Genomic DNA, 22,960 nt, shown 5'->3' with positions numbered 1-22,960 from the left:
CATTATTTTAAGTAAAACAACGAGTCGGAGCCGAGTTGTTTTACGCCAAAAATAATGATGTCGCCGGTGTTATATGAGACGATAGATGCACGACGAAGCGGCTAAAAACAATACCTTTATTCTCATTCTTAAACACTTCAATTCAAATTTTAAAAATATCATGAATATTACAAATGTTAATCAAATTAAATTCTTCATTTTACAAGGAACTACCCGTGGGCTTAAAATCGATCAGTCCCGTTGTTGTTATGCGCCTCCAATTGGTTCAAATAGCGAGTACGAGTATCGCGTCGATGCACACGTACACGCGCTGACCCGTGTGATATTGTGTCATATCACACGGGTAAGAACCAATAAGATTGCAGGAACGTTCTCAAGTATTTAAGAATTGTATATGTCATGTTGTTTGACCGACTCAAACTTGTGGTAACGTTAAGGAACCATTTCGAGAGCAAACTTGCAAATCATATTTGCAAAGTACTTTAAAATGTGTATCTATTAATATAAATAAATTCAAGTAAGGTAAACTATCCACAGTAAAGTGATCAACTAAGAAGGGAGCTGGAATATATTTAAAATGAACTTGGTGGTTGACTAAAGCATTGTTGTTTACAACGTTGTTTCACGAAGGTCAGCTAAGTAGGCTAGGCCGACCAACACTCATCAGAACATAATGCCTAGCCTACTTCAGGCTGCTACTTGGTTGACCTTCATGAAACAACATTGTAAACAACAATGCTTTAGTCAACCACCAAGTTCATTTTCAATATATCTATTAAAGGGGCATTTCGTGATCCACAGCCTCATCCCCCCACTTTTCTCAAAAAAAAGTTGAGATTTTTATATCGCTGAAAACCTCTGGCTACATAATGTTTATGTACAAAATCTCTCTTGCAGATTAATTCGTTTAGCTAAGATATCGTGAAATTTGAATTTCGTTCTGGTGCACCAGAACGAAATTACAACGCATTGTCTATGGAGCAGTGTAATACACATAATCATGCATAACTCGCAAACGCAAAATCGGAATCAACTGAAATTTTGGGAATAGGCTTTTTTCGTGGATATGTACTGAAACATGTCATAAAAAGAGGATGCTAGGATCACGAAATCCTCCTTTAATATAAACGTTTCGAAAGTTATTGCATTTATCAGCTTAATACAGAGGTGTAAAGCTGTGTGTTTTTTGGTCTGGGACTTTGCGATAGTATTTTCTTTTTTAACGAAGATACGCTGGCATTTTTTGATGCGTGTTTCTAAAACCTTCAACCCAGTGTCATGAGTGTGGTCTATGTGAACAATCCTTTGGGGGGTCAAAGTATTTCAGCGGCGTCAAAGACAAAACAATAGGCTTGTAATTTCTTCTGACTGAGCAAAAGTTAGGCATATATGATGAGTATAGAACTATTGTCATGATTCATTCTGACGGTCGGACGATCACTCCTTTGTACAGTAAGCCTTTTTGGCAATGGCTTTATAATCTACTTTTCATTTTACCTTTTTTCTTAACAGGATATATCATAGCCAGGTTAAAAACCTCCCGTCCACCCCGGGACTGCGAGGCACCAAAATACGGAACCTTGCCATTATAATGACGTCAAATAAATGCATCTCACGCAAAACGCCTCAAACCCTACGCACCTTGAATTTCATATAGCATCAAAACTCAAGGTCAAAATTGGTCCTTTATTTACAACACAATAATACTTTCTTAATTTCCGTAGTTAATTGTAAACAGAAAACGATTACTGTAATGATATCGTTGGCCGGATCATTATTGATAGCTGTTATTCTTTGTGCCTTTGCAAATTCACGTGATTTGATAAGCTTACGTTTGTGCAAAACCACGCATTCACATTATCTTAATGACTTTTTGTGACAAATTTTAGCTTTAGACAAATGACTTTATCTTACGCTTGTCTGTCTAACACAGAGAGACCAGGTGTTTTTCATTTCCGCAAGTACGTATAAAATGTAGTTGAAATCGAGTTAAATCAACTTACAAACGCGTCGATTCCATCAAGGCAACAATACTTTCTGTGCTTTTGGTCAGTTGGAGAAACGAGATATTATCTAGATAAGTGAAGATACCAAGTGAACTAAATTGGGTATTAGCCGGTGAATACGGGAGGTTTTTTGTTGGTCTTAACTGTGCGTAAGCGAGTGCGTGCATGTTTCCGTACTGTGAGGGTCGTACGGTCAGAAGCGGAGGGTGCGGACGAACACATTTTAGGGTAAGTTTTTTAATCATATCATTTTCATTGTACATTGAAATCGGAACGATGCAGAGTGAAATATACTCTTTTGGGGGTGATTTGAGTGATGAGAAGTGAAATATTGCACAGCTTTAAATGGATAAAAATGTGGTTAATTTTACTCTTAAAAATTTTACAAAAATTATCGAAATGGTACTTTTTTATTCATTACTTCCTGTCTTTTTTTTTCACAAAAAATCTAAATGTTTACTCCTTAAGGAATGATGCCTAAAAACACATTTTCACTCTTTTGAATTGAGTAATTATACTTTTTTAAAGACTCAGTTGTAAACCTTATTTGTGCCAGAATACTTTTTCTGCAATTTATGTATTTTACTATTATGCTATGTTTACCTACTTTTTAACGAAATGGAGTGCATAAATATATGCCGGCGAAGTTATGCAATAATCGGATTAACTACCATAGCAATAGGTGAAAACAATTTTTGAATATACCGCAATTCACGCGGTACCTCTGCATTGAACCATATCATTCGCAGCTGTAAGATTAGTATCTTTGAAAAGACCGGTATTGTATTCAATCTATGATTGCAGACATACACAGGTGATGAGTTCAACCTGCTTGTAGTGCAGCGCGATATATTCAAAATTGTTTCACCTATAGACGAATCCAACTAAGAAAGTGATGGTCAGAATTCAGTCAGCCACTACTGGGTCCCGTCTGCACCAAACTGGTGTTGTTACTGCCCAATTGGGTAGATTAAATCCGCTTACAAATCGCTTACAGATGTTGAATTGTATTGTGTTGTAAACTTTCATCATTCTTTGGTCTACGTGTAACACGGGTGATGGAATGCAATTTAATATCCCCGCCAAGGCCACATCATTTCATTTCATTTTAGGATAGACCTAAGGGAGGACCCAGCTATGGTTGCCATTGAGGTGTAAAAATGCGTGAAAACGGATTCGTCTATAGCTATTGTAGTTAATCCGATTTATTACGTCACTTCGCCAGTGTATATAGACGAGAGAAATTTGAACAAATCATAGCGTAGCATTAAATCACAAAAAATTACTTTGCTGACAGGAGAACTCGAACCAACGACCTTGGCATTACTAGTCGCTGTGCTCTACCACTGAGCTATGACAGCATCTAGTGGCGAGGATCGAGTTTTCAGCCTATACAGTGTTCCTCTTTTCTGGATCCATTGTGACAATTGCTTAATTTTTTACATAATATGATAAATGCCAGAATTATCATGATTATTGGTTTGAGTTATGTTTCACACCCTTTTCATAATGATGACATTCTTATATTTTTGGATAGGCATCTTTCTTCTAATACGGATTTTTCTTCAGAAATAACATGTAAGTTGTGTTATCTGTTTTATTAACATGATCACGTGATGCCCGCCCAAAATGTATGAAATGTCAAAATTGTCAATTCAGTGAAGCTTCTTTGTTGTTTGTATATGTGATGCGATCAAGCAAAATCAGTCGGAACTCGGAAATATTGATTTTGAGATATAGCCAAACAAAGGAAATATTTCCTTTTGTTTCCTCTTGTTTTGGAAACTCTTTAATTGCTCATATCTTTGAAACTGGTTGTTCAATTTCAGTGGGGTTTTCTGCAAAATTCAGCTTAGTAAAGGCTGTTTACTATTCTATAAGAAACTGAAAATTTAATATTTCCGAGTTCCGACTGATTTTGCTTGATCGCGTCACATATTGTTAGTTATAGTTACTTTCATTCTGCAAGTTAAGGTGTGTAACAGCCTAATTCATTGTCTTTATTTATTGTTGTAATTCTGGTTTAAAATAACAAGTGTCCAAGTTACGAGAGGGTTTTTTTTTGAAAGAGTAGTGTGTAAACCCCTGTCTTAAAGGAATAATATGCGATTTCAATAACATCACATGTATATCATCATTGGTGTTTTATATTGCTGTGTTTTAAATCTCAATATAGTTTCCTAAGTAGCCAAAAGCCAACAATTTTCATTATAATTATATAGAATAGTAGTAGTATTTTATAGTTTGTGTGTATACAGCTGTGAGTTTTATTAGTCAGCACTTCTTCCTTTTAGACATACTATTATTTATCGTCATCTACCCTAAATGTGTCTAATAGAAATGTGTCTCTCAATCAGCTCCCCTACATATTTGTGATGCGATCAAGCAAAATCAATCGGAACTCGGCAATAATAAATTTTCAGTTTCTTACAGGATAGTAAAAAGCATTTACAAAGCTGGATTTTGCCGAAAACCCCATTGAAATTGAACAACCAGTTCCAAAGAGATGAGCAATTAAAGAGTTTCCAAAACAACACTGGAAACAAAAGGAAATATTTCCTTTGCTTGGCTAAATCTCAAAATCAATATTTCCGAGTTCCGACTGACTTTGTTTCATCGCATCACATTGGTTTTGTAGTTTTAAGATTTAGTATTTTGATATTATGATATTGAAATAAAGTTGACTGATTAATCGAGTCAAACATAATCTTTATACACAACAAACAAAACAATAGATGCCTCATGGATAGAGCTTCGTACTACAGTGCGCAAAAGAATTAAGGCACCAGTTATATTCACCCCGTATGTCTAACCAAAGACAGATATGTCATAATTGGAAACAGATGAATTGGAGCTAAAGGGTAAATGCACTGGCTGCTTCTTTTAATTTTCACATGTTTGTCTTTGTTTAGTACATACAGGGGTGAGCATAACTGGCATCTTCTTTTTGGCAATATATACTCCATTCCAGTATTTGAATCCACGGAACAATTTGAAATGAAGTATTTTCGTACAATTCTTATTTCAAGAACGAAACGGTCAATTTTCAAAATTCAAACAGTATGCGACCTGCTCCCACAAAATGAGCATAACGTCACAAGGGCACTTTAGAAGATACAGTCCATTAAACATGACAAAATTCAATAGAAAACAGAATAAATTCTGGAGGAAATATGATTTTCGAAGAGCACTTTGTGATAAGCTACTAATAATGTAAACCGAATTTCAGCACACAAATTCACCAACCCTGAATTATCCTCAGACACTGAAATAACGAAACGCCTCACATCAATTTTTGGACTTATTGTCAGGCATTTATATGTGATTGTCTCACTCTTTATGCCACACTGTCAAACTATTTTAAACAATTTTAATCAGCTATCAAGCATGACATAAGGGGAGTGGTGGGTGGGATAAAAAATAATTCTGCATCCGTTCTCAATGATCACCCGACATTGAATGGCCTTAACAACCAAAACGGAACCGAAGGCTCCGAGCAAGCACGCCCGTGATTGACCCTTCTGACACCGAACGAAGCACCCCATTGTACAGCCAACGAGGTAGCACATGAAAACATCACATGACTCACGAAGGCGAAACTATTTCCGCCGCAGGGATAATTTGGTGTTTCATTTGACGAAAAAATTAAACTGCATTTTACACATTTTGACATGTATCTTCATCTGTATGCTGAAATTAAACTTTTGGAATTGTTTATTACCAGTACGAATGCATTTATATTCGGAATATGTGAGTGTATGAAAGATTTTTACTGTGCAAATGCATAAAGTATTTGGTCATGTGTTAAGCAATCAAATATCCAAATATCAAATTTTTCGACGGCACGGTTCTTGACACCCTGTATATAGTAGTAGTATTTTAGTTTATAGCTGTACATTTATAGACGTCATATCGCCACTTCCTTCTATTAGACATATTTTTAATATTTTTCAATGTGCTTGTAACGATTATTTTAACATTGTATAATAGCTTTTATTCATTTGTCATTACTTATGGAATAACGTTGGTGCCATATCAGCAGGAAACGCATATAAATCGTATTATAAGAGAGGATACGTTGGGGCTATTAACATTCGTCGTTACTTCCGCATACCTACGAATAGCAAACTATAAACCGTCCATATGTAACCCGTGGGGCGCCTTACGCGATGCGCTGAGCGCGAGTAGCGACCTGGCAAAATTGACTTTGCACTATAATAAATTGATAACGACGCCCATTAATTAAAATATTATAGTTATTATACAAAGTACCAATTTATAGTTCTCTGGAATTTGTCAGCAAGAACATGGAATCATGAATTATTGTTTAAATAGGGTACTAATACATTTAAGTGCGTGGGTGTGTAGACAGACTATGGTAACAATGGTAACACTTAGATAGGCACTTATGTGTACAAAGTCATTTTTAATCCTAGTCAGCAGGTGTATAATTAGGAAAAATTTAATTCTTAATTCAGATAATAACATCAGTTTTCTCTACGAGTAACGAGAGAGTGCTAAAAGCGACGCATAAATTCGCAGTTAGTTTTAGAAACTACTTAGATAGGCACTTATGTGTACAAAGTCATTTTTAATCCTCGTTAGATACGAGAGAGTGCTAAAAGCCAAGCATAAATTCGCAGTTAGTTTTGAGAAGAATCTCTATGTCCTGGCGTTATCTGGATATGTGAATAATATTTTGAATGACTTGGAATGCAATAACTGTCATTTAAGGTTAGAACTACCTTATATCTGGCTATTTCCTTTTCATTTTGACATGTTTTATTGAAAAAGCTTAAAAAGCACCAAAGAAAATTATTGTTAAAATTTCCTTTCACGTTCCCGTTACTAAACTATTGGGCTTAATAGAATAATAATATATCGTACAGTATAGGGATGATTTCAGTAATTTTCTTGCCATTTCGACCGCGTCCAGTTGTTGAATTTTCGGGTTTAATATCACCACCATCATGTACAACAACTGTGCGTTACAGTATAGAGCTGTATGTACCTTTGTATACTGTAGGGGAATCACAAATTTGTAAATAATCCCGTTTCGTTCATGCATTATAGGTCTGGGCGAGACCCAGTAATCCAATAGTCGCCACTGCATCTCGCCTTAAAGTTTATTCTTCACTTTCTGCTTGTTGCAGATGTTTTTATTTTGATTTGCTTCTTATTTATGAAAAATGTTAACGTTATTGAATGTGAACAACTAATATTGTAAAGTGTATGTCTCGCTCGCACCTGTTGGTTTGGCGTGTTTGAAAAGAGCGGCAATCAATCGAAGTACCGACCAGTCTCTAACACAGTTAGGTAACAGTAACAGAGTGGTTACGCTAAACTGGTATCAAAAAGAAACTTCTCATTCTTCATCACATGGTCATATCTTGAAAATCTGTCCATTAAAATGAATCAAAGTTACACACAGAATCACTTCAATTTGATACTCTATTCTTATTCAATGGGTGCGTCTTGTAAAGAATTCACGTAATTTGATTGGTTTTCTGGTGTATAATATCTCACAATAGTTGATTATTAGTCAGGGCGCGCGCCGTCACGCAACGGCGGCACGCTTGTTGCTCCTCAATGATCGCGCGATAACGCGTTCACGTAATACACGTGCGAGAACTAAGAACGCGATTCGGCGGCTTAGATGTTCGTGATGGTTTCGTTCATTTAAAACAACGGGGATGTCCTCACAAAAGGAACTTTTTTTTTTTTCTGAAAAGGTCAGTTTTTCTCGCAAAAATTACATTAAAACTGAATGAGAATAAAAGATTGTTTTTGTCTTTTGCCTATCAATATCGTGTCATAATGGATGGGGTGGCCAATATTTTTATCGTAGTGGATACCGGCTGCGCCGGCATCCACTACTCAAAATATTGGCCAGCCTATACATTATGACACGATATTGGATAGGCAAAAGACAAAATCCTATCTTTTATTCTCTAACTCTAACATGTCTAATGACATGTCGATATCCAAACAGTTGCTGACACAAATATCAATTTTTAATGATTTACCATAAAATGTGTATTACATTGCGAATTTCAAAAAATCAAAATTATTTGATATCAGAAGGACATTCTTCGTATTCAGAATGCAATTCGATATGTCTGATGTGCTCTAATGTCCCACAATAAATACTGTCCAAACGTTCATACCCCAGCCCTTAAAGGAAGTCTCCGGCAATCACAACATTATGACTTACATGTAAGAAAAATAATTATCAAGTACCAATCACGTGGTTTTATAGTGACTAAAAACATCCGTCACTCAACACGCGATATTCAAAATTCCCGGGCGCCAAAATTGTCGAGTGCAATGACGTCCCTGTAATACAATGAAGGCTGACAACAATTGAGCACAAATTACCATCACGTCATTGCACTCACTTAGAACATTTCGGCGCGGGAATTTTGAATATCGCGTATTGAGGCCGACTGTTTTTTATGGTCATTATGCGTTTGTTTTAAATAAAACAATTCGTGATTCGTGCTTGATAATTATTTTTCTAACATGTAGGGCATAATGTTATGATTGCCGCAGTAGTGGTGGTGTTACCACCTTATTGGATAAATAAACGAAGCTTAAACATAAACATGTAAGTCTATAAAACAAGATGTTTGGTTCTTAAGATATGTCTGTTCATTCGGTAGCCATAAGTATTATCCCACTTCCAGCTGGACTGGAATATAAAAGTCCAGAATAAAAGTGAACTACAAATTAGTGCCTTTGATACATCTCTTGATATATGATGTTGGCTTTTAAAAAGAAATTTAAAAAAATCAAAAACGAGTTCACTGTTCTCCTGTCCATCAGCACGCCGAACCAGGTGTAAAGCCTGGTAAACACGACGTGATTTATGCAAATCATTGACAATATACAAACGGTGTTGCGTGTAAACGTGCAGACTATTAAAGATAACCATGTTGCTCCAGTGCTCCATCACCTGTGACACCTGCTTCGCGGTCCCACCAGTAAATACTTGTCATCTGTTTGACCACGCTGAGTTGCCGATGCCTTGCAAGCAGTGAAAGAAGCGAATCAACAATTGACCTCCCAGTCCGCGCCAAGTGCCCTTGAGTTTTAAAATATTACACGTTATGGATAAACACTACATTGATAACCCATCCAATACCTATTGATGTATGTTGCTCCATCAACTCGTAAAGAAAACATACTTTCAAACAATATCCAAACCGGGATCTTATAGTAAATAGTCATTTAAAACCGTGGTAAACTTTCTTATGTTATAAGCTGACCTGGCGCAATTTGGCGCTTTAACCACAGTGTTGACAATATTGTACCCTTTTGTGTACCTTTTGTTCTGGATCGATGAAGATCCCAATTGTTAAAATAACTAACTCTATGCTCATACATGAACACGCGAATGGCAAAAGAAAGCAGCAAAGCGTTGATTTTCCAGGTTACGGATCTCCACACACTTAAAACACTTTCTTTCATTTCTTTCTTTCATTCATTCATTCATTCATTCATTCATTCATTCATTCATTCATTCATTCATTCATTCATTCATTCATTCATTCATTCATTTATTTATTTATTTATTTATTTATTTATTTATTTATTTATTTATTTATTTATTTATTTATTTATTTAATTTTCTTTCTGTCTTTCTTTCTTTCTTAAATGCGCTCATATGACGTCAATATAATGCATTATTGGCCACGTAAGTAACGAAATGTTGACGTCACACGTACGCGTGCAAAAACGTAATCTGCACTACAGTGATTTCCATACTGACTTGCGTATGACATGCCATTAGCCACGCTACCTAACCCTTTTAGGCCCAAAGTAAATCAATGGATCCTTGTGAAATTTGTATTAAAATCAATAATACTCCCACTCAAAATGATCAAGTACCTTACGCCATGCTGAGGCCTATTAATGATTTCAAACGTCAGGTGAGCCAGAGATCCCAGATACGTGATTGCTGTGTTCCGGTACTTTACCTCAGTGCCACAGGCGTAATACCACGGGAGTTGCTGGTAGACGAAAGAGACTGCCCCGGAACGGGAATCAACCTTCTTCAAACCACCTTTCCTCTGCAACCTAGACGAAGTTTTAAATGATCATTGCCCTTCTCGGAACGACGAGGGTTGCTACTGGTTTTGCGTCTGCTTGCCCCCACCTTCTGAAACAAATTCAAAATACGCACAAAATAGGTGACAAAAAGTGTCTATGATGATTTGTTTATAAACACTTATATAAAGCAGCTGGTTACTGTCGCGTTCTAGTTAAGTGAATAAGCAAAGGAAATTGAGGTGATTTGAGTGATTTGTATGACAACTTGTCCGATACTGCTGATCTGTTTACGCCTCTTTCATTATAGTGATGGTCACAATAATTAATTGTAATAACACCTGTCCTGCTTATGGTCAAACTTTGTTCTTACTTAGGTTTGTAAGATAGGACTCGCTCAAAGCGGAATTTTGTCACCACAGATTTATACCTCTGTCATACTTGCATGCCGCTTGCCGCTTGATGTATCAGCCAATGATAAGCCTTGATTGTGTCCATTTGGCTGCACTGCTCATGCGTCATGCCGCTCAGCGGCAAGCGGCATGAAAGTATAAAACCAGCATTTAAAGTCTTCAACAAAGAGATTAATTGGTATCCACCAGTTTCAAGTGGATGTCGGTGTGCACCAGTTTCAAGTGGTTGTGGACCATTATACTGTACTGCTACATCCCAATGCAATATTACATTAACTTGAAATGACGATTATGATCTCAGGTTATTGTACCATTCAATGCAGATTTCTTTCCATAAACACGGAATAAAAACCGCCCAAGAAATAACCCTGAAAACCTCACCTAACGAGGGGCGGTCTACCCCTCCAGATTTTCCCTATCAGCGTCCCGCCAGATTTTTTCCTGTCATGTAACGCACAAATAAACCGTCAAACGGCTCCATGTAATTGTACGACCACCATATTAACAATGAAAGATAGAGATTAAAAAAAAGACTTTATCGCGTCTGACGTCACTGTCAATTACGATCCTTGATTGGTTAATAGCGCGTAAAAGGAAGGCGATTTATCTGGTGCCGATCGGAAAAAAGGAATACCAGAAAATGGCAAAAATTACGTACTTTTACAAGGCAAAAAGCAACTTTTCTAGACATTGTTGACATGGTGCCTTCGCGAAAAAAAGTTTCCTACTATAGTACTTTTAAGATGGTTTGTATGTTTGAAGGTGCAAAATTAACAATAAGGTGCCCGGGCATTTTCCCATGATGCACTGCGTACTGCCTCTCCCTAACAACCGCTGGTGGCGCATCGTAATGTTAATCGACCGATTTCGAATTATCGGCTGGTTTCACATGGCAGTACTTTCAGCTCTGGTGTTTTATATTTCACCAAATACTCAAATAAATGTACCAAATAAGATTTGAATTTTTCTAGTCATTATTAAAAAAATTGAAAGGCGTAAAAAACCTAAAACACATAAAGACAAAAAAAAAACCTAAAACACATAAATTCTCAAGAGCAAAGTCAGCTACGTTTTATATCTACCCCGAATATCTACATAAAATTTGGAAATGGTTTTCTCGCTGAGATATATACTCCAGCACACGGGCAAAATAAAGGTGTTTCCCAATTAAATCAATTTGAAAAGGCTTAACATGGCTCCAAGTGACCACGTTGGTTGCACAAAACGGAAAGAAACACCCCGAGATTTTCAAACTCAAAGAAATGAACGTGGGCTGATAATAAGACATATCTAAACTTCATCAATAACTAAACTTCATCAATAATGCAATGACACCGTCTGTAACTATGTACTATTACTACTACCTCTAATGAATCGGTGGCCATCCTTATTTACGCGATTCCATAAAACAGGTGCAAGAAGTAATAAAAAAAATAATAAAAAAACCTGATTGATTGAAATTGCAAACATTTTAATCACATGCTACCTGTTTAACTTGTATATATTCATACAATGAAATATGCAGAAGTTTTGTCTCAATTTACACGTTTTTCTTTTGGTCAGAGGCGTCATAGTGACGGATAGCCCGCCAGAGATCAATTGATCGACGTGGCAATACTAAAAGGTACTAATCAGGCATCGTGCACCTGGTCAATTAGCTTACAGTAAAAATTCGTTAATAAGCATAATGTGCCTATTAGGGGCGCACCATTAGATTTCAGGGAGGGCATGGGAGATTTTTGAAGAAAAAAAAAACTTTGCCCACTAGTGAGAAAAAAAAAAAAAATTTTTGCCCACTAGTAAGAAACAAAAAAAATAATTTTGCCTCACTGATGAGTAAAAAAAAATTTCACCCACCCAACTTTGTATTAAAATGTACATTAAAATTGAAAAAAAATAACTTCGCCGCTCTTGCTCTTCGGTGCTCTTGGAGGCGAAAAAAAACAAAATTCCGCCGCCTTCGGCGGCGAAAAAAAAAAATTCTGCCTGACCCAAACTCCCATGCCCCCCCCTGAGAATCTAATGGTGCGTCCCTTAACGAGTTGATCGGACAAGAATGAATGTTTAGGTACTTTGTTAAACTGTTTTCATTTTTTCAATTTAGACATATCTGTCAGTAGCACAGATATAATTATATATAATTACCCTGAAAATCGTTCTTGTCCGTTCTTGTCCGAGCAACTCGCTTTGTGGCATCTCGAGATATGTAAATTTATGACCAAAAGGCCGGTCTTATGAGGAGTGTCACTCCTGGGTGGAAATATTTTTATTTTATTCCTTACCTTTTTCTTTCATTTGACACCATTCTGGAGGTCATACATTACCTTCGTGGTATTTTGAGATATGTCCATTTAAAGGAGTATTTCGTGATCCTAGCATCCTCTTTTTATGACATTTTTCAGTAGGTATCCACGAAAAAAGCTTATTTCCAAAATTTCTGTTGATTCCGATTTTGCGTTTGCGAGTTATGCATGATTATGTGTATTACACTGCTCCATAGACAATGTGTTAGTAATTTCGTTCTGGTGCACCAGAACGAAATTAAAATTTAACGATATTTTTGCTAAACGAATTAATCTGCAAGAAATATTTGGTACATAAACATTATGTAGCCAGAGGTATCCAGTGGTGTAAAAATCTCAACCTTTTTGGGGAAATGTGGCGGGATGAGGCTGTGGACAACGAAATGCCCCTTTAAGACCAAATGGTTAGTCAGTAAGTAAGTAAGTAAGCAAGTAAGTAAGATACACTTAATAGACTGCACTCAATGGTGCAGCAAAATGGGACTTGCACTTGGCTAGGACGATGTGGCCTAATAACAAGAATAAATGGTACGGAAGAATTACATTGTACGTTTTTGTTAATGTACACAATATTCCTCCAGGCTCCATGGTTGGATATAAGACCAAACGTTTAGAACGGTTGCTATTATGCTATACAATGACCAAAATGTAATACATATATTGTGGTATACAGGTTGGAGGGGTACCGCAGGGAATATTACTTGGTCCTGTTTGACACAAATCATTTATCACTTTTTATGGAGTATTGCACCAATCACCCACAGCTAATATACATTTTTGTCTCTATTCCCTTGTGCAGAAAAACATGGCCACTCTACACAAATTCATTGCCCTCACATTAGGAACACTCCTCATTCTAGGTGCTACCTCCTCCGCAGACTCAGCTAAATATTGTGGATTGGCTTTTTCACGGGCAGTTATGGAAACATGTGCGAGACAAGTAAAGAGAACGGCACCATTATGGGAAAGACTTTACACAGCATCGAGAGGTAAGCCTCATGGATAGAAATTGGGTCAGACCGCCTTGCTATGCTCCGATGGAAGAACCTCCCACACCCTCCATTGTTTGCAATACTTTATTTTGATTGGTCCTTCATGTCCGTAAAATTATCCTACTACGCAAAGTTAAGGTGGTACTACACTCATTGATAAATTTGTGAGTATTTTTGCATTTTTCACAAAAACAAAATAACATACTGGTAACAATTACTACACTGGAATTTCAGACTCAAGACACGCGGTACGTTGTTTATGATAAGAAAAGAGGTATCGCTAGAATGTACCTCATTTCTTAACATAACCACTTGTCTTGAATCACTGAAATTTCAGTGAAGTAAATGGATTTCTTGCCCCTATAATACTGATACATACTTTTGTTACAATAATCTTTGCACTTTCGTAAGATCGCCAACCTAAGCATTCACGATTGGGGTTAGACTTTTGGGTTATGTTCTCGATTTGGATTGGGTTACCTTTTGTAAAGTTGCTCCAAACAAGACAATGTAATTGTAATGATAATTGTATTGTCTGATTACCTATAGGGTTCAAATCTAATCTCGGTTCCGGGCCCGGAACCGGAACCGGCGGTTTACCGACGGTCGACTTTTGATTTGATCCCTAACATAAGTTATTCATCCTAATATTTAAAAACTCACCATTTTATACATTATTTTTTATTTTCCACAACTTTAGTGAAACGTTTCTCCGATCCTGAATTTTGGAATGCTGTACTTGAATCTGACTCTGATATCTCTATGGACAAAAGACAACCTGCTGGTGTGGGCATGGCAACATACTGTTGTAATCATGGCTGCACAGATACAGAACTTTCACTGGTTTGTTAACGACGATTTATTATCATATAAACACGGACTATTTTGGTTATAACTATGAACATTTTTTATGCAAACTATCGGATTTGAGTCTGTTAGCTGTCTTGTCATAACCGTTTCGTTTAATGCACTATGTCACTGTTTTCTTGATGTTGCTCATATGGTCACACCCTACATGTTCAGTCTTCACGGGATTGTCGACTCTGCTATCATCGAAATGTTTAATACGCAGCTGCCTTACGCGGTTGGTAACTTTACGTGAAGTTGTACGTATTTTTATACGCCAAACAACAATTAGTTCAATACAAAATGGCGGCCATTTTCACACTTTTTTCGTCAGACAAACATGGCGTAAGGCGATGTTGATAAAGAAGACTAATGGATCGAATATGTACAGAGCACGTTCCAGAGACCAGTGGTCCGGAAGATGGTTTAAGAACTGAAGCACACTTTTGATTGAAGAAGAATGGTCCGAGCACTACCTCATGCCCACTTACGGTCCAGTTTTAATATCAGAATGGATACTTAAGTATCAGTGAGAAACGCATAATTAATATTTTGCTCATTGATTCTGTAAATATAGTATGGTTAGAATATGTTTTATTTGGATTTTGGCAGGAAACGTCACAGGAGGGGTGTGGGGGTCAAAGGTCATTCAAACAAGTCGGAAATCAAACCATCCTCCTTTAAATCAAGTCAGTGTGATTAAATATCTGCATCAATATAAACTTGATTTTTAGATGATTTGCGGATTCTTTGGACTGTAACAATACATTCGCTATATGTATATAAGTCACAGTTATGGATGTAAGAGCGAGGTTGCGATTTCCAAACGTACGTATATCTATTCAAAATCCCGTCACATGAGAGTGATTTTGAATAGATAGACCGGCGTATACGATAAGTACGTTTGGAAATCGGCTACGTATATGTGAGTACAGCACGAATGAGCCGTAAATGTCCTCAATTGTATTCTGAGTTACAGTGTAAAATGGGCATAAGGTCGTATTCATAGGTAAATTTGGTGCTACATGTAGTCATTTAATGAGATACACGTAGCACCAAATTGAAATACTATGAATATGACGTTCATGCCCATTTTACACTGTAACTCAGAATACAATTGAGGACATTTACGGCTCATTTGCTGTACGGTCACATATGGTATTCTCGAGAACAATTAATTTTAGTTGAAAGAATCAATTAACGTTAAATAATAAGCAAGGGTGAAGGTGATTAATACCAGGTATACCCACTAATTTTAATTAAAATAATGTAATTCTTAATGTAATCGGTTTTATCAATAAATCTCTGGAATGAACGAAATAAAAAGGCATTTCAAATAAAATAAAAAAACAATATACATGGTTACATTTGCTAATACTTTTTTTCGCAGACAGGTTGATAAAAATTGCATTAATCAGTGCAGAGGCAAAATTATACATTTTTCCAGACATATTTCGAGTTATACAGTGTTATCAATATACGAAACATTGATTAATTAAAATGATGACAACTCGGACAAGCAGATGACCGTGATTTTGAGAAAATCAACAGAGCCACTTGCCCTTATCCCCTGTGTATATTCAGAAACGCCGATATAATAGTTATGCTTTTAGTAACATGAGAAAATAATGTGTGTGAGAAAATAAATAGTAAATCAGGCAAGAGAGTGTGTATTTCGTTGATTTGTCATCGTTATTTCGTTTTATTACTTTTTCCATTCGTTTATCACTTAGTTTTAGACAGTAGAAAAGAAGTTTACTACAGGGTTCATAGAAGAATTGCAGTGAAAAAAATCCTTAAACTTAAACTTTCACAAACAATAATTAAAAGATTGGTGACGAATGCGTTTTTTCATCTAAGCCATCTTAATGATCAGGTCATTCAGGGCCGTCAATAAGTGACGTCATCAGAACATCAGAAGCTGATACTATCCACTCAGAAGAAAATTGCTCAAACGTGGTTGAAAATTTGAGACCATTTTGGTAGAAAGCAGGCTTTGAGGAGTCCTAAAATAATGTGACCTTTCTGTTTATAACTCCAAACCAGCACGTCACAGATCTTGCAGATAGGTATCACTTGTTTTCAACATCATTTGAGCAAATTTGAGTCCCGGGATTTGAGTTTTGACTTTTGTATGAACTTTGACAATCCGTATTGACCAATGCCGATCACAGGCCAGTAAACATTTTTTTTAATTGGTTGTCTTGAGAAGAGAACCCATCAAATTCAAAGACGTTAAAGCATGCTAAAACTGGACAATTTCCTTTGTCATCCTGACTATTTATTATCCCGTTAGTGTATATAGTACATAGACGCATACGGCTCTTATCAATAAATTTGCTTTCACAAAAAGTTTACACATCATAAATCAGTGTACAATGGAAACGGTCTAGTGAACAGTGGAACTGTTTTTCCTCTATTTAATCCGCAACAAAACATTCCGTTCTTTCGACATAAGAGAGAGCTTGCGATTTCCAAACGTACGTATCACACGCCCGTGCTTCTATTCAAAATCCCGTCACATGAGAGTGATTTTGAAAAGATGCACTTACGTAAGATACGTACGTTTGGAAAGCGCAAGCTCTCTAAGCACTGCTAAGAAACCTGTTGTTGCTACGGAGAATGCTTGTTATAAGGGACAAGGGGGCGCATCCGAACTGTTTTGATGGTCTTGAGGGGGAAATCTGGATTTCTCACTTGAACCATGAGGGGGAATGGGAGTCCACAAAGTCCCACGCCCCGGCGTAAATATTAAACGGTGCTCGTCGAACTATATCACATCCACATTTGAATGAAAGAAGCAAAGCTGTGTTAAAATAACTTGAGTTGTATGAAATATTAGTATGCTTAGTGTAGAGGTAACAAGAAAGGAAGGGTATATATTTATAAACATGAGCCTACTTTCTTAAAGGAGTATTTCGTGATCCTACTAGTAGCGTCCTCTTTTTATGATACTTTTCAGTAGATATCCACGGATTCCCAAAATTTCAGTTGATTCCGATTTTGCGTTGCAAGTTACTTGTGTATGATTATGTGTTGAACGTAATTCAAATTTGGTGATATTTTTACAATACAAATTAATCTGCAAGAGTCTTGCAGACATTTCTTTTGGGGGGATGAGGCTGTTGATCACAAAATGCACCATGTATACAATTTATTTCGGATCGAAGTGCTAACTTTAACAATATGTTTCTATAATGTATATAATAATATGTATATTTTATTGATTACGTTTAAAAGTTGCGTATATAACATAATAATAATAAGTTGTTTCGCTTTTTATTTCATTTAATATAAAATGTCATCAATTTCGTTGGTACGTGACAACCTTTCGGCTATATATTAGTTTAAAGCATATGATTATTATGATATGAGAAAAACTACCGTAAAACCTCGTCTACAAGCATATAATAGTGTTTTTGATGAAAGCTAAGTTCATAGGAAACTAGCGTAAATAAGCCAATACAAAAGATTGGTTTTGTAATAATACTTGTTCGTATATTGCTTGTATCTGTCATTTATTTGCTCAAACTCCATAATGGCACCTGGATTAATTTAGCTTTCATCAGAAGCACTATATATGCTTGTAGACGAGGTTTTACGGTATATACTTTCAACTCGCACTTTGTTCTCTTAGTTTATTATAAGTGTACAAACTTTGACACAAAACAAGTTCGAGTAGTACGTATTGATGCTCTTTGCTTCGCTCTCTATTTTGTTTTTGTTGTTTGTTTGATTTTTGAAATAAAATATCACGATACAAAATACGATTAGTATGATTATTGATGACTATGCTATTTAATTTGAAAAACGGTTTAAAACAAATAAAACGAAGAAAAAGTTAACATTAATTTACATTTGCTATTAATTTGTTACTCTTCTAAATACGAATGAAACCCGATGTACGAAATGAAAGTAATAAAAATGAAATAATTAATTAAATGAAATAACTGAAACTAGGTGATATGGTTACTGTGATACTACTGACATGTGATCCATCCAATCTATGCTTAAATGTACATTTGCTTGATCTCACCAATTAGTAGACGTCCCTGGTTATCCAATGCTAGACCACAAAGCTCTGTATCCTGTGCATCAGATGATACATTACTGGGAGACTTGGTTGGGAATCGATACTTACAGGTTCCATTTTGGTCATAAACATTTATATGGGAAACCCAGTGTGTGATGTTTTTCCATCGGAGCTGACTACCACATTCCATGGTCTCTATGTTTGTCCAGACCTTGTTTGGTGTCCAAGCTTCCAAGCTGTATTTGAAATTACCGGATGGACTGAACACCATAGCTTGTAGCCTACATGGGATGCTGATCCACGGTCGGTTGCAATCACTTCTTGGTGTCACTGCAACCCCTGGTCCATACTGTAACTTCTGGCAGAGACGATTTACTGTAACTATAAATTGTAAATGTTTCTTTTCCCTTGACCACTGGTGATGTTGGTGTCTTACCTTTATTGTTATTAATCAACAAGGATCCCACACTTAGTGCAGGAGATAAAATTAAGGGATTGGCTGTGCATGTCATCTTTCCAAGGTTTTCATCAGCAGTCCCTGGCTTCATTATTGACTGAGATTATCTTTGAAAGGATTCAGTTTGTGTCAACTCTGTTGCCACCAGTCATGTCTGTAGTGCTGTTTGTAGACGAATCTGTTGCTTCTGAAGACTTTCTGTCTGTGCCTCAATATGTCTCTTGGTCACAGCTGCAGCTTGGGACAATTCTGCCACTTGGTCTTTTTCTTTCTGTGTAATTTTCTAAACTCTTCTATAAATTGAATATATGAATACAAAAGCCACCTAAGTCCATACTTTGGCCAAATTGAGTTAAGCATGGGAAATTGTTGCTATACATAGGCCTGTCATATGCATGAAAGAACAACTCAAATTCATCCTCTGTGTCTATTGGGCATGTGAAAAATAGCATGTATGAAAGAATCACCCAATTCCATGATTTGAGTCTTGTAACACATCGATTGAAATCCAGTATGTATAAAAGTCCACGTGTAACACATTCATTGCTAGAGAATGACTTTTGAACAAAAAATGGGTTTAATAAAGGAAAGTGTGTGGTTTATATTACATGGCAGAATGCTTATCAACATTATACATACCTGTGTGCTTTATTTTGTATTATCTTACTAGTGGTAATCTCATTCTAACATTGTTGTCTTTTATATGATTCAAAGTCCAAAATTTAAAATGAACTCCACGAAGTCCCTGAAATGCTAATCGTCATACCTAATACAGGTTAATCCACTCATTTGCACGTAAAACTTACCATATTGACCAGGTAAATCTAACTGAAGGAATTAAAATGATACACGGGTTTTTCTCTCAAAATAACTTCGCATGGACTTAGGTGGCTTTTGTATTCATGTATTCAATTATGTTGAACTTGCTCAGTGCTCTTCTGGGAACCTTCTACAATATCGATTACTTTACTGCAATCCGTCATGTGCTGTTTCACTTCAGATCTCTGTTCCTTTGTTGCGTTTTCTAAGTTTTCAAGGTTATGGCCTGATGAAGTTGTGCTGTATAATCGTAGAACATAACCCTTGTGTTTTTGTAGCATTGGTTTTTGATCACATTCGTAATGTCTACTTTGCCTGACTGAAGATAAATGTATGGAATGGTTTTGTGATCTTGGAAGACAAGAATCTTTCTATAGATGGCACCACAATCCTCACAAACAAACCCTTCACAATCAGTACAATAGGCTTCAGCTTTGCTGTCAGTTGCTCCACAGCTTGAACATGACATCCTCCATTTCTCGTCGGTCTTTTAGCATGTTGATGACAAAGTTGGTAATGAATCCTTTGACTCCTTCTGGTGGAATAGGGAAGTCTTGGCTACAAATAGGACATCTGACTTTATCTTTCTTTCCTTTAGCCAATTGAGACAGACATTTAAGACAATAGGAATGCAAACAAGGAAGAGCTTTAGGTTCTTCAATCGTCAACAAACAAATGCCACATTCCGTTAAATCTTTAGTCACAACATGTTTAGCTTCGGCCATCTTTGTAGGAAGGTACATGTTCACCTGGTGTTAAAGATCATGAAATTAAAATATATTTAGCGTCAATGTTATGTTTTTTCGCAGTTCACTGCATATGAGAAGCACTTTAAAATAAATTGCATTGATTTAATAATTCCAATTGTACCCAAAGGAGTATTGGACAAAAACACAGCAGCATCTAATGAGAGAGGAATATCTCGCCCAACTAAACATGCTAAAGTGCTGATGAAATTCCCAAACCATGCTAGGTTTATTTGCAGCAGATTACTACAATGTGTAATAATAAAATTTGTACAATTTTGAAAATAGAATAACACAAGTATGCCGCTTATTTTTTGGTTTGATATTTATATGTCTGTCAAAATAATTTCTTTAGCCACCAGATAAGCTTTGTTCCAATAAAATCGTAATTATACTAGTGAAGATATAGCCAATTATGTAACCTAGTCTTAAAACCGCTTAAAACCGCTAGTCTTAAAAAAGTTTTGTCTAAGTGTTACAAAAGTGACTGAAATAGAGTTGAACCCAGAGGATGATTTAAGCACTTCCCACCACGCCATTGTGTTGACTTACGGTTAGCACAGCTGTGTGAGTAAACATGACACCACTGCTCGCACATTGCATTGACGGGCATGGTAAAATAAAGTGGCAGTTGAAACTCTAGTGATAACACGTTTGCAGTGCATGATGGGGCTTCCTTAAATCATCCTCTGAGTTGAACCATGGACCAGTTATGATAGGTCGTTTTAAACAATGGGGTATTCGAAGTGGTAGAAATAATTACATAATATGTCAGGATTGGACTGAAATTCCCAACCGACGCTAAGCTAAGCCACGCAGCAAATAATGTGAACAACAAAGAGACGAAATAATGTCACGCAACAAAAGGATTATAATAAATACTTCAAAAAAAGTTCTCTTATACGTATGAAAAATAAATAAATATCACAATGGCAATAACGGTTAAATATATTATGACTAGTCAGATGAAACTAATTAATGAGTATACTCAATTTAATCATTCGCGATAAAAAAAATATACCAAGTGCACTTGGAAAGGATACGTTTTAAACGTCGTTACATGACTAGAGTTCCATCACAATGTTGGCAGTTATACAGTGCGTTGAATCCATTCTCAATGATGCCACACACGTAGCCACGCCTAGTTCAACCAACGGTTAATTACATGGAATGCAGAATGTCGACGAAAACAACAGTTCCCAACGTCCAAGTCCAAGAGTAGAGTATACACACCCATGTACGGCTGTATAAATACAATTAATGAATCCGTGACTAGGATTTGTTTTCAAGTTCATATGATAAACTTCACACAATATTCTATCTGGAAGACTTTCATATTTCCAAATGAGCCACAGAATTTACTACTGACTTCTTTCTTTGATTAATGAAAGATATGGAACTTCTTTACAACATTCACACAAGGCTAATTCCACAAGATATGTTTTAAATTCCTGAAGTTTATGTCTCTACAGCAGGATGATTTAAATTGTCAATCTCGACACAAAATTACATGATATGTTGAACACCAATTCAACTATGTTCAATTTGGAACTTTATGCCGAATACAAAATTTATCACACTATGAAAATCTAAATTTGATTTTCCCGCCAAACAATAATTTAACTATCACAAGCAAAGCTTTCTTTAAATAACTAATTCATCATTAAATCCATTATAATTTACAAACAATATTATTCTACTTACACGAACAATGTCTTAAACCAGCATGGTTCTCACAAAGTTGGAAAAGTTAAAGTGTCAGCTTCAACCACGACGACCATTTTAAACTTCGCCAAACCCGACTCAAACACAAGGCACAAAATAGCTTCTATTGCTGATTCTAGCTTCCATAAGACCTGGTATATCTTTCTGTATGAAGCATCGCAAACTGGTAAAGCCTTTTTAGCCATACGATGTTAGTAAAGAGAAATATTCATCATGCTGAATAAAACAACATTTCACTTTCCTCAGTGAAACGGGCAGCAGATCTTATCTCAATCGGATGTTAAAATTGAATGCCCAGAATTTCTGTGAACATGCATCCACAAGCCAAAGACTAATTTACATGACACACAAAAAAATCTGAATATTGACAATACCTAAAGAATTGTCCACAAAAGAAATGGACTGACCTAGGATCCAGGTCTGACCACTACATACACACACCACATCTAGATTACAAGCTTCAGTGCACATACCTGCAACTAGATTTAAGGGATCATGACATTAAGGTGAAATACCCAGAAAACAATCCACTTTTATTTTAAGGGATCAACTCCAATTATGACATAATATA

At 36.3% G+C, this 22,960-nt stretch overlaps 1 protein-coding gene across 2 annotated transcripts; it reads left to right on the top strand.

The window, feature by feature from the left end:
• The first annotated feature begins 1,988 nt into the window (after nucleotides 1–1,988).
• On the top strand, nucleotides 1,989–15,431 carry LOC140166321 (gonad-stimulating substance-like). Of its 2 annotated transcripts, XM_072189752.1 has the most exons (4): nucleotides 1,989–2,234; nucleotides 3,544–3,584; nucleotides 13,571–13,760; nucleotides 14,464–15,431. In XM_072189752.1, the coding sequence occupies exons 3-4, from the start codon at nucleotides 13,577–13,579 to the stop codon at nucleotides 14,613–14,615; spliced, it is 336 nt and encodes a 111-aa protein (XP_072045853.1). In that variant the 5' UTR covers nucleotides 1,989–2,234; nucleotides 3,544–3,584; nucleotides 13,571–13,576; the 3' UTR covers nucleotides 14,616–15,431. The 2 variants fall into 2 exon arrangements, with proteins under 2 accessions (XP_072045853.1, XP_072045852.1); XM_072189751.1 differs by lacking the exon at nucleotides 3,544–3,584.
• The last annotated feature ends 7,529 nt before the right edge of the window (nucleotides 15,432–22,960 follow it).

The sequence above is a fragment of the Amphiura filiformis genome, chromosome 12 (genome assembly GCF_039555335.1).
Source record: "Amphiura filiformis chromosome 12, Afil_fr2py, whole genome shotgun sequence".
Classification (NCBI taxonomy): Eukaryota; Metazoa; Echinodermata; class Ophiuroidea; order Amphilepidida; family Amphiuridae; genus Amphiura; species Amphiura filiformis.
The sequence above is the reverse complement of the archived record's forward strand: the minus strand, read 5'-3'. Positions and strand labels throughout refer to the sequence as shown.

Excerpts from the sequence above, each read along its gene's own strand:
- LOC140166321 (XM_072189751.1), top strand. The coding sequence starts at position 2,172 with ATGTTTCCGTACTGTGAGGGTCGTACGGTCAGAAGCGGAGGGTGCGGA. Across the intron at positions 2,235-13,570 it reads GCGGACGAACACATTTTAGG|AAAAACATGGCCACTCTACA; the intron begins GTAAGTTTTTTA and ends TCCCTTGTGCAG. Across the intron at positions 13,761-14,463 it reads ACTTTACACAGCATCGAGAG|TGAAACGTTTCTCCGATCCT; the intron begins GTAAGCCTCATG and ends CCACAACTTTAG.